The 11,206-nt window shown below is 31.1% G+C and overlaps 2 protein-coding genes across 2 annotated transcripts; one reads left to right on the top strand and one right to left on the bottom strand.

Moving 5' to 3' along the window:
• Positions 1 to 5,470: 5,470 nt before the first annotated feature.
• Positions 5,471 to 10,185, top strand: LOC111716121 (uncharacterized). Its single transcript, XM_023491543.1, has 5 exons — positions 5,471 to 5,524; positions 6,797 to 6,855; positions 7,469 to 7,504; positions 9,488 to 9,566; positions 9,940 to 10,185. Exons 1-5 carry the CDS (start codon positions 5,471 to 5,473, stop codon positions 10,093 to 10,095), a joined length of 384 nt encoding a protein of 127 aa, XP_023347311.1. The 3' UTR covers positions 10,096 to 10,185.
• A 39-nt stretch (positions 10,186 to 10,224) lies between these two features.
• LOC111716122 (uncharacterized) lies at positions 10,225 to 11,163 on the bottom strand (the record flags this gene model as incomplete). The annotated part of the gene is given in 2 exon segments (XM_023491544.1): positions 10,225 to 10,592; positions 11,108 to 11,163. Coding segments are annotated over 2 exon segments (308 nt in total), but the record flags the coding sequence as incomplete, so codon positions are not given.
• Between the last annotated feature and the right edge of the window lie 43 nt (positions 11,164 to 11,206).

Here is an 11,206-nt window from a genome sequence, read left to right as displayed (position 1 = left end):
ATAGGTACTTGATTGAAAGTATTTCACAATATTTACATGTAAAAACCATGTTAACTAGTAGATGTGTGTCTTTCTATGAGACTATTGAAGCAAGTTCTAAGCTTTGCATTAGATTTCTTTCTAATTTATGTAAAAATGACCTTAACACAGTTCTTGGCAGAAATTTATTTTCTATTGCAAATGATTGTTCTGTAAATCCTTCGGATCTTAGTAAAATGTTAGTTAAGAAACAAATGAAATATTTTGATGTCCCATTGGACCATGCATGGAAATTTCCGGTTTTACAAGAACTTTTAAATACAAGAACGAATAATTTATATGTTGAAGGATTCGATGATTATGTAATAACTGAAATGATAAATATGTTATGTAATGAGTAAAAATCAATATTTTCTATTTGCATATTTTTCTCTTTTCTTTTGGAAACCTGTATTTTCAAAAACTTATTTAAACAAATTTAAACTACACCATTTAAATATGTATTTATAATTTTGTGTGTGAATAAATCTTTATATAAAAAAAATTACAAAGACGACTTGTAACTCTTAAAATATGACGATCTCAAGTTTAATGTATATCGTCTACCTTGAATGTGGCTTTCAATGGCTTATTAAAATATTTGACAAATAAAGAATGAAGTTTATAGAGCCTTTCGAAAATCATGAATTTAAGAAAACGGACAGTATACATTCCACACAGTCGGCTTTCAAGTCTCATCTTTTGTGGGTAACCCTGTAGTTGAAATATTCAACGCATCTTCATAGAAGATTTTCGACAGATTAATTTCAATTTTGAAATAAATTTCAATTTTAAATTGTCAATTATTTGCATTGATAAGATGTACATTTGAGTTAAATAAATCTAATTTTCACTTCTCTGTTTGCAATATTCACTGTATTTCATGCAATGAATTTGAAGACTGTTGTATAATTTACACAAAACACATATTATTTCAACATCTTCTGATTCAACTGAGAAAACGGAAAGTCTCTTTTAATCATATTTCATTATGTAATTTCCCAAATGCTTTTACAAGCAGCTCTGTATAGTACAGGATCAATCATAATCCTCTATTTTAAAAAATTCCAAATCTTTTTTCTAAACTGAATAACTTTTTCAAAATTCAAATTTTTTTTCTTTTTTATTTCTAAAATTTCACGGGCAACGCCTGGCACTTCATCTAGATATGAATAAATCAAAATATTGTTTTATTTCTACCCAATATATCTCTATTTACGCGGTTATTTCCCTTTATCTTTTGCAAACATGCCTGACCTTCAAAATTTTCGGATTTAATGATTGAGTTGTTTTTAGCAATAAACTGTTTGTTATTTTTTGTTGTAAATGTAAGGAGTTGAATGAATTAAATCCTTTAATATTATCAATAATGTATTACCCCTGAAATACATGCATATATATTATTATATTTATATTATATGTGTTTCATTTTTAAACCCTTTTTCTACTAAATGCAGAAAATTAAATTAAATACGCGTATTTTGCGGATTCTTTAGAATTTGGCTTGTTCTGTTTAACTTGGCTTAATGGTTTATATCATGACATCACATTACCAGAAAGTCAAATCCCCTTCTCCCAACCTCTACCCCCCGATCCTCTATTTTAATCCCCTTGAATCATTTCAATGTTTAGATGAGTCAGAGATGAGTTGGAATTCCCAGAGTTTAAAAACCGTAATTCACACAGATAGAACAACTAGATGTTAACCCAATCCCAATCGGAGGGGCAGGGACGGGGTGTTTTCTACAATAATCTTATTTCAATTCAAAAATAAAGTTTTAAAGTTTTAATCTCTCATTATTAGTTAAATTCCTTGCGGTGAATGTTTCAACTGAAATGTATAAGTTTCATAGAGTTATATGCACGTCTTGACTCTCTACAAATCCCTGACTTTGCTCAGCTCAGCATATCTCCTCCGTTCAGCTTGACCAGCAGCAATATCTCAACGTAGCATATCTTTATACTCCTTCATATTATCAGGTTTCTTACCCCAGCTCCAGCATCATAGTAACCAAATAGAATAGAATATATTAGAGTGGAATTTACTAGAAAAAAAGTGTAAAACGGCCATTTTGTTGTACTGTTTCCATACTGCAGGTGAACTCACATATTTGTGCTATGTAACCTTTTGGGCCCTGGAACATCATTTTATAGAAAATCTAAAATTAATATTAAAAAAAATTAAATTATGAAATAGGCTGGTTTCATAATTGACCAATGATCATTTCAGATAGACTCTATGCCTTTCACTTTACAAACGATGATTTTCCGTTATAATTATAGATCAAATGATGTTTTTCATTCACCTAATTCATTTTATAAAGTTTATTTAACAGCTTTAAAAAATTCGAAATTGAAATGGATAGTCTAGGGAACATACTGTTTTAATGTATAACTCTACTGCATATAATTTGTAAACATTTACATGATTTGTACACGTTGAAATCCCTTTCAGGCTGAAAGGGACTGACAAAATGCATACCGAGGGATTGTCTAAATTCCACTCTAATATATAATCTATTCTCTTTGCTAGTAACTGTGAAAGGATCGTGTGTTTTCCCGTGTAACGTCGGTTTCCCATGTTTGAGTAAATGCCTTGTTCTCTACCTTCTGTTTCACTGCTTGTAGTCTCCTCCTTAGATTCAATGTTTACGAAACCCATAACACGAGCCTTTATCTCTATACTTGGTCATCTTCTGCATTAAAATCTCCAGTTGGCTGGGAAGAGAGCTTTCTCCTTGCTCTCTGGTAGACTCCACATCCGGTCCCGTGTCGTAATCGTCACTAGATAAACTACCTTACCATAAATACCAACTGTGCCACTGTATCAATTTCACGTTCAGCAGCCCCAACTTCTGCTACACTGTTGTCAACCATTAACAATAGGTCTCCGTGTAAAGTCGTCTTTAACTTAGGTCCCCTCTTGGAGACACCAAACCAAACAATTTTAACCCCCTTTTCTTTGTTCTCCCTGACAAAACCTCGCGTATTGTGAATCCATTTTCAAAAGTTAAACAAAGAATAATTTCATATAAAGAATTAGTGACTTTCGTTAATAATCAATTGTCATCTTATTTCAGAAGTTTAAATCGTCTCTTAGTACTGTTCAACCAATGTTATCCCCTTTATCACCCGCAAATAGATCGGAAGGATTTTTTTCATTATAAACATTCATTATAACATTTGTACACGTTATCAATATATGTAATTTTTTCAGGAAATAAAGAGAATTTTTTGTTATCGATTTTTGAGACGGGGGTTCATTCTGTTGTGAGTTTGCTGTTCCAATTGGGAAATATTGTTGGGAAATATATATCCTTCAACGACTGATTCCAGCGGGCCTATTATCACTTCATCTTGAGAATCTCGTTTTCTAGCCGTCAACAAGTGTGTAGCCCTAATTTCTCTAAATGGTACTGCTTCCCGCGCTTCTCCGTGAAACCATGGGTTCTCACTTTACTTTTTTTTCAACTTCTAAGTAAGTGGTATCTAGCTTGAGTCATAAATCCATCCTCGCACAACCCCTTTTGTAATAATGCCAAAACTCCAAAAGTGTTCTCTAAGTAATCTCTAACTTCCTCTGAGGTCTAAATCTATTTCTCTACCATTCCCGTTACCCGTTCCATTATTTAGGTATAATGGAACGGGTAACATTAAACTGACCAATAGTCAGATCTTTGAACTTTATAGGTTTAGCATATAACATTGTAAAAAGATATGATATGATTATATTACATTTATTACATATATTCAATTTTGAGTTCTTTGCATTTCTACTGTGCAGGAGTTAAACATTTAAAAGCATAGGAAAATGGCTCTATTTTCCACAGTCTGATCAAATAAAGGTTATAATTTTCAAGGGTACTGTTGTGAATCGTACATTGTCATCTTAAAATGGAGGGTCACTTGAAATTACGCTTATTTTACTTTTAGAGTTAAGAATTACGAATATTATTATAAGGCTAGATGTTAAAACAGGTTTAAACCTAGGAAAGTTTTAAAGTTGAAACAGGTTTAAACCTAAGAAATATTAAAAGTTGAAACAGGTTTCAACCTAAAATAGGTGAAAGTTGAAACAGGTTTAAACCTAGGAAAGTTTTAATGTTGAAACAGGTTAAACCTAGCTAGGAAAGTTTTAAAGTTGAAACAGGTTTAAAACTAGTAGATAGTCTTCAGATTAAACAAGTTGAAACTTAAGATAGGTTTGAAGTTTAGATGAGTCAAAATCGATAAAAAAGTTTGGAAATGAAAAGCTCTAAAATAAATGCAACTTCAAACTACTGACTAACGATTAAGAGTTTATTGCAAAATACTTTTAAAAATTTCTGTTCAGGAAACTTTATTGTTTTTCCCTAACAGTACACAGCAAAAAGTTCATAAACAAAAAATAAGTTTGTTCTTGAAAAATTTATAGATTGATAGAAAGAGAAACAGATAAAAGGTAGTTAATATGCTTTAAAAATAGATTAAAAGATTAAGAAACAGATAAAAGGGGGTTATTATATTTTAAAAATAGATTAAAAGATAAAGAAACAGATAAAAAGTGGTTATTATATTTTAAAAATAGATTGAAAGATAAACAAACAGATAAAAGGTGTTATTATATTTTAAAAATAGATTAAAAGATAAAGAAACAGATAAAAGGTGGTTATTTTATTTTAAAAATAGATTAAAAGATAAAGAAACAGATAAAAGGTGTTATTATATTTTAAAAATAGATTAAAAGATAAAGAAACCGATAAAAGGTGGTTATTATATTTTAAAAATAGATTAAAAGATAAAGAAACAGATAAAAGGTGGTTATTATATTTTAAAGATAGATTAAAAGATAAAGAAACACATAAAAGGTGGTTATTATATTTTATAAATAGATTAAAAGATAAAGAAACAGATAAAAGATAGTTATTGTGATAAAAAAGTTAATGATAATGATAACGTTTATTGCTAAATATCGGTAAAATTTACAAAAAACTTACAACTTAATCAGGAACTCAAGGTTCACATGTACACCATAGCCAATATCAATCCGGATACAGCTCAGTCTGTATTCCCAGGTATCTGTCATACAGATACAATCAATTTATATCCCAATCTATATATCTATCTTTTAAGAAAGTGATTCAGGACGCTTCTCGTTCGCTTACCAAAAAAACAATTACTCTCACACTGTAATCAAAGCGGAGTATTATCGCAACTAAATGTGTTTTTGGTTATATGAAACAAGTTCAGTTGATCAACGTAATTACCAGTTCTTTGACGTTATATACTAATGTAATTAAGCTACAGGTTTTACGTATTTATATACAGCATAGTTAAGTCAAATCATGTTACATAGTTATTTACAGCGCAGTTAAGATGATTAATAATGTACAACGTAGTTCAGGTTTACAGATGGTTATGCGATATCTATTACAGATAGATAGATAGATAGATAGATAGATATTTATAGATAATGAAGGTTGAATCTAATGTATTTGAACATGAAAAGAAGAAGAAGAAGAAGAAGGTAAAAACCTGATGAAGACAGATTTAAACTGTTTAGAAATGGATTGGTTTCAATTCCACCCTCCACTAAACCCTACTATATCTTCGGTCAGTGTAAAATTAATGCAGAATGCACCGAAAGCTTAGTTGAGTGTGATTCCCCTTATTCAAGGGTACCGTTGTGAATCGAACTTGACTCTCGTAAAAAGGAAAGTCACTTAAAATTCCAACGATAATCCCGTTATTCTTCTATATCTTTTTTTAACGTTCATAATTTCTATTGAACATTTATTCAATAGTTGCCGACAAAAAAAGACTTTAAAAAGGACTGAACACAGTACCGGAGTTTTAATGCTTAAAATTCCAATTGTTCAATAATGCTTTAAAGTAACCGTAAAAGGATTAAGAAGAACTTTGGATAAGTCAGGGTGAGTAAAAATCAGAAATTATAGAGTTATTTAAAAAAAAAATATAAAAATCATGTGTTAGAAGGATAAATATGGAAAGAAAGTGAAAAAAAATCTGCGAAAATATAAATTCTTTCACTTGTCAATAGTTTTTTTTTCTATAATATATTGGAACAGAATTGAAAGGTATAAATGTTTTCCAATACATTTCTATGTTTCAAAACGTATTTTGAATTTTGACGATTACATTTTTGTTTAAAACAATTTTAATCCCGGAAAGTTTTTCTCACCCTGAAAATTCAACATTCAGTATTAGTTCGAGTAGGAATGATTTAAAGTAAGGAGTAGAAAAGACGACATTTCTTGTTTTATCAATATTGTAAATGAGGGAAGTTTTCTCAGTTCACAGTGTATACCGTACACCTAGTCGTACACTGTACACAATTAATAAAACGTGATTTGTGATAAAAACATTAGTTGTTAGTTGGAAACATGAATATTAATGTAAGTTACACGAGTTTATTTTAATAAACATGTCAAAATGTAAAACTATTTTCAGCCATAAAGCTATGAATTTTCACGGCCTAATAAGTTTACAAAATGTTCAGCCCGCAGATGGTGTTTTTTAGTTCTTATATTTCATTAAAACCTTGTAGATTTTTATTTCTATCCCTTAAGTTATGCGTTTCTAAAATAATAATATGTTACAGACTACAGTGAATCCCCGATATTTTTTATAATGTCGTATTACATAATTAAGATCAAATGCCGAGGAAAAATGAGTTTAATATTAATATATTAATTGCATTTTGCATTTTTCAGCGGCATTTGATCTTAATTATGGAATACGACATGATAAAAAACTCTTGCTATATTCATATATTTAGGATTCATTTTATGAAGCAGTTATTATATGTGCTAGGTATGGGGATCAAGGCAATGAAAGGTAAACATTAAATAGAAACAAATCTAATCATTGAAACTAAATCATAGTCAATTAAAGTACAGGGCCGAATGTCCACTAGCCAGAGCTTGTACGGTACAAGTACAGTACAAAAAACAGACTTTGTGAGGCAAACCGGGACGGTATGCCAAATGAATGAACCCCTTCTAGTGAAATTTATGCAATATGGGCCCGATAAATTCATAATTTAGTCCTGCCAATTCCAGAATGTATTCAGCCTTTTTTTCGCACTTTACATATTAAAAGATTTTTGAGCGTTTGACGAGTTGTAAAACTGTAATTAGTATTACATACAATTACCAATTTTCTCATTGGGATGAACATTTTTTCTTTAAAGAAACAAATAAACATATTTGGAAAGGGAAATACTGTTTATAAGTTACCAAAGTGTTATTGTTAAAGCTTATCCTTTATTTAAGTTTTGATAACCAATTAAAAAATATAATCTGTTATCAAATTATTAAAAAGATTTAATATTTATTTTTAAGGAAAATTCTAAAAGTTCTATCAAATGAAAACCAAAATTTAGAAATTCAACCTTATCTAATCAATTCTTGTTTAATGCTTAAATGTGACTTTAAAACTTATTTTCAAGGCAAAAACTGGCCTTGGCATGGGAGCAAGAAATTAGGTAAGATTTCCCTAATTTTTATCATAATTACTTTTTTAAAACTTAGTATATAATTCTTCATTTTAACTTTACTTTTACCTGTTAAACTTTAAAGTACATTATTAATTATAATTTATAGAGTGGTCGGTTGTGTACATCACGATATGTTTACGTATCTAACACTGTACACTTGTATATTGACTGATCGTATTTCTTCGTTTTATTACTCTATGTGTAAACCTTTGATATTTCAAACTTTTTTACCAAATATTTTACCAAAATAATTCAAAGTTTGAATACATTTCGAACTTTTTTACATTAAATGTTTACATTAGCCTTTAGCCGTGAACGTTCAGAAAGATAAAAATATTTTTTTTTAAACTAACCATAGAAGAATACAATTTCTACAATAAATCTTTTGGTTTTATAATTCCTGACTCCAGTGAATTAATGATATTCGCCAATATTCTGCAGGGGTGCTAGGGGAGGGCGTGCTCCCGGCTGCCCCCGGCCCCCCTTGTTGCGCCTCGGTATATCTCTGATAGTTCTTCAGCTGTTTATATATAGCTACCCTAACTGTTTACACCTAAATATTGCTAGCTGCCTCAACTGTTAATTCACCGTTTGCAGAGAAATATTTCCAGCTTCTCCAACTATCCCTATCTCAAATGTACACATCTTTAGCTACCCTCGACTGTTCTCATAAGTTTTTTTTACAAGTTTCTCAACTATCCACATTTAAAAAATAGTTTTCCTAATTGTTTAATTATACATATCTCAAGCTTCTCAAACTGTTTACACATAAAAAATAGTTTCCCTAACTGTAATGGAGGCCCGAGGCCAAACCTTCATTAGAGGCTATATCTACCTTACAAAAAAATATGCTATCATAAATCTCCTCTTATTTCCACAAAAATATCTGCTCATAGTCACTTTTTTTCATTCACCTTCTTTTCCCCTTCAAGTTTGCTTTCTCCAAGATAAATCATCCTGACCTATATTTTCTAAAATATTTGGGAAAATAAAGAAAAAACATCCTTTGGACAGATGCGACCATTTTGATAAAAATTTGATTCAAGATTATATTATGTTTTGCCCTTAGTCGTAACTATTGATGAATAGTAAAACAGTTGTGCACTTTTATGATTCATAGTTCACAATAATCTGGCAACTGCAAATATAGGTCTTCTGAAATAGCCTGGGGATTTACAGGAGAGGGCATCCCAAAACCTCAAAAACAAAAAATCAAACTTTTTTAGATCAATTCACAGATTTAATCTAACAGTATCTTTAAAGAACCTGTAAAATCTTTCCCTGGGATATTTAGAACGATGAAAATTCCCCTTTATGATACTTGAAGGATTGCAGCATGGTTTTGGTGAATTATATAACCGTACAAAGCCTAGGAGTGTCAGGCATTATTTTTTAACATATTTTTTCATACGTCCTATAAACCGGATAAAGTTTAATTTTTGATAACACTTTTTATCCTGGATAATTGCAAATATTATTACTTATTTATAAAATTATCCTTTTCATAGTTCTAAATATTCCAGGGAAAGATTTTACACCTTCTTTCATAATTCCAAAGTAAAATGAAAACCAGGTTTTCTCTGCTTACTTGTCTTCGTGCCTAAACTTTTCAAGAACCTTTAAAAGATTTCAATGTTTCACAAAGGTCTTTCAATGCAAATAGAAAAATCTGCAAAATCATTCATTTACATTTACGAGAAAGATAAGGTATGCAGATAAATCAGCTCAAAAAATGAAATTTTTAACGCAATTAAGGCGCTCGAAGAGCCTTGAAAGCCTAGCTTTAAAAAAGACAACTATGCATAGCTATTTAAAATACTGGTTACAAGTTAAAAAACCAAAATATGCATGGTCATGGAAATTTTTAATTGGAACCTATTTTTTCGTTTATCCCTCTAAAATTAAAAAATAAAATAGAATTTTATTACAGTTGTCCTCAGAACACATAATGATTATGAATGTATTGTACAGGAGTTGTATAGAGGATGATAAAAGAAAATTAACTGGTCTTCAATTTATTTTTCCAGGAGTTACTTTATTCTACATAGAGGTAAGTTCTACCACCCCCCCCCCTTCCCTTTCTCCTCCTTAAAGAGCCATAGAGAATTCTCTATGTAAAGAGCTCATCAAATCACATTCTGACATGAGCTATTAGAATCTTACCAAATACTAACTTAAGCACAGATGCTAAAATCGATTGCACGCAGCATCTGTAAATCTTAAATCCAGAAGCACAAAAAACGGGAAACAAGGCCATGCAAATCTTCTAAACTGGCCCGGTCTTATTAGCTGGTAAACATTAAATATTTGAATAGTTGTGTAAATTGTTTTCAATAACTTGAACCTATAAGTAATAAATTTTATAAATAAAGAATTAGTTGCCAAGCCACACGTTGAAATCACTGAAATTCTTTAATTTCCAGGGTTTGGAGGATGATTTGAATGAATGTATTCGTCTGCTTAACACCCTGGCTAACAAACAAATGTACGGACTTAATAAAATCAAAATTGTACATTTTCTCCACAATTTGAGAGCGGTAAGCCTATTTTTCTATTTCAAAATGTTCATACACAGCTAAGTTTGTCTAATCCCTTAAATTTCCATCGAAGGTGCTACTCAATGGATCTATAAGGCTTAAAAATGTCGTTTTTAACATCCATGTTAAAATTATGTTAGATTTCTGGAAACAGATATTATTAAATATAGAAACAGTTTTCTGTTTATTAAATATAACATTGTTAACTATAAAGGTACTTTTTGTGCTTAATATTGGGTATATAAAAATAAATATAAAGTTAAAAATGTAAAAGCGATTTTAAATCATCAGTCCATCGCCATAATAGATTGAGAACTTGTACTTGACCGTCTGGAAGTTGTTGAGCATTTTGACATAGTGCTTGATGACCTTACAGAGGTTCCTGAAACTCCTCTGGAGGTCCACGAAGACCCTGGTCCTGAACTCCAGCCTCCGGAACACCAGGAGGGTGAGGAGGAGGCTGTTGAACTACTCCGAGACTGTTCAGAACTAGAGTCGGGGGACTGAACTCGGGAACTGAACGCAAACCGGTTACTCGCCTGAACATAAACTTCATTATATTCTAGCGCTTTTTGAGCTAAATCCTATTTCCAGATTTCTATATTTCTTTTTCTGGGTGGACAAGCGCTGCGACCACGTGCAGGGTTATCTCTGTTCATTCAGAAGGTTAAACGTGATGAAAGTGTATTGGTGTGGGGGGGGGGGGTCCAATTCGTCTGAACTAGGAAAATTCTCCTTAAAAAACGGTATAAAGAAAAAAAATAGAGATGTTGTAAATAAGATAAAAATCTTTAATTTAATTTTTAAGAGAACGAATATAAATGGAAGTTTGATATATTTGACTAAGGGTCAGGGGGGGATCGATTAGGTGGTAAGGCCCCCCCCCCCAATACGCCCCTGGAGGCTTTGTGTGCATTAATGGGCCTTGCAAACACTTGCCAAAAATTGTGGCACAAACCCCATATATCTAAATCTGATGCAAATTTAGGATCAATGGTAAAACCATATTTATGAATAAAATGGAGAACTTGATAATTAGTTATAAAAACATTACCCAAGAGTTTTTTCTTTCCTGTTCTGCTCTTTGGATCAGTGTTGTAATATCGTCCCCTGAACATCAATCATAATAATTATACAAATCTGAAGGCCACTG

The sequence above is a fragment of the Eurytemora carolleeae genome, unplaced genomic scaffold (assembly GCF_000591075.1).
Source record: "Eurytemora carolleeae unplaced genomic scaffold, Eaff_2.0 scaffold1966, whole genome shotgun sequence".
NCBI classification, from domain to species: Eukaryota; Metazoa; Arthropoda; class Copepoda; order Calanoida; family Temoridae; genus Eurytemora; species Eurytemora carolleeae.
The sequence above is the reverse complement of the archived record's forward strand: the minus strand, read 5'-3'. Positions and strand labels throughout refer to the sequence as shown.

What these genes read in the sequence shown, in the direction of transcription:
- LOC111716121 (XM_023491543.1), top strand. Translation starts at nt 5,471, where the DNA reads ATGAAGGTTGAATCTAATGTATTTGAACATGAAAAGAAGAAGAAGAAG. An exon ending in GCATGGGAGCAAGAAATTAG is followed by an intron (nt 7,505 to 9,487) that starts GTAAGATTTCCC and finishes TGTATTGTACAG; the next exon opens with GAGTTGTATAGAGGATGATA. An exon ending in TTACTTTATTCTACATAGAG is followed by an intron (nt 9,567 to 9,939) that starts GTAAGTTCTACC and finishes TTTAATTTCCAG; the next exon opens with GGTTTGGAGGATGATTTGAA.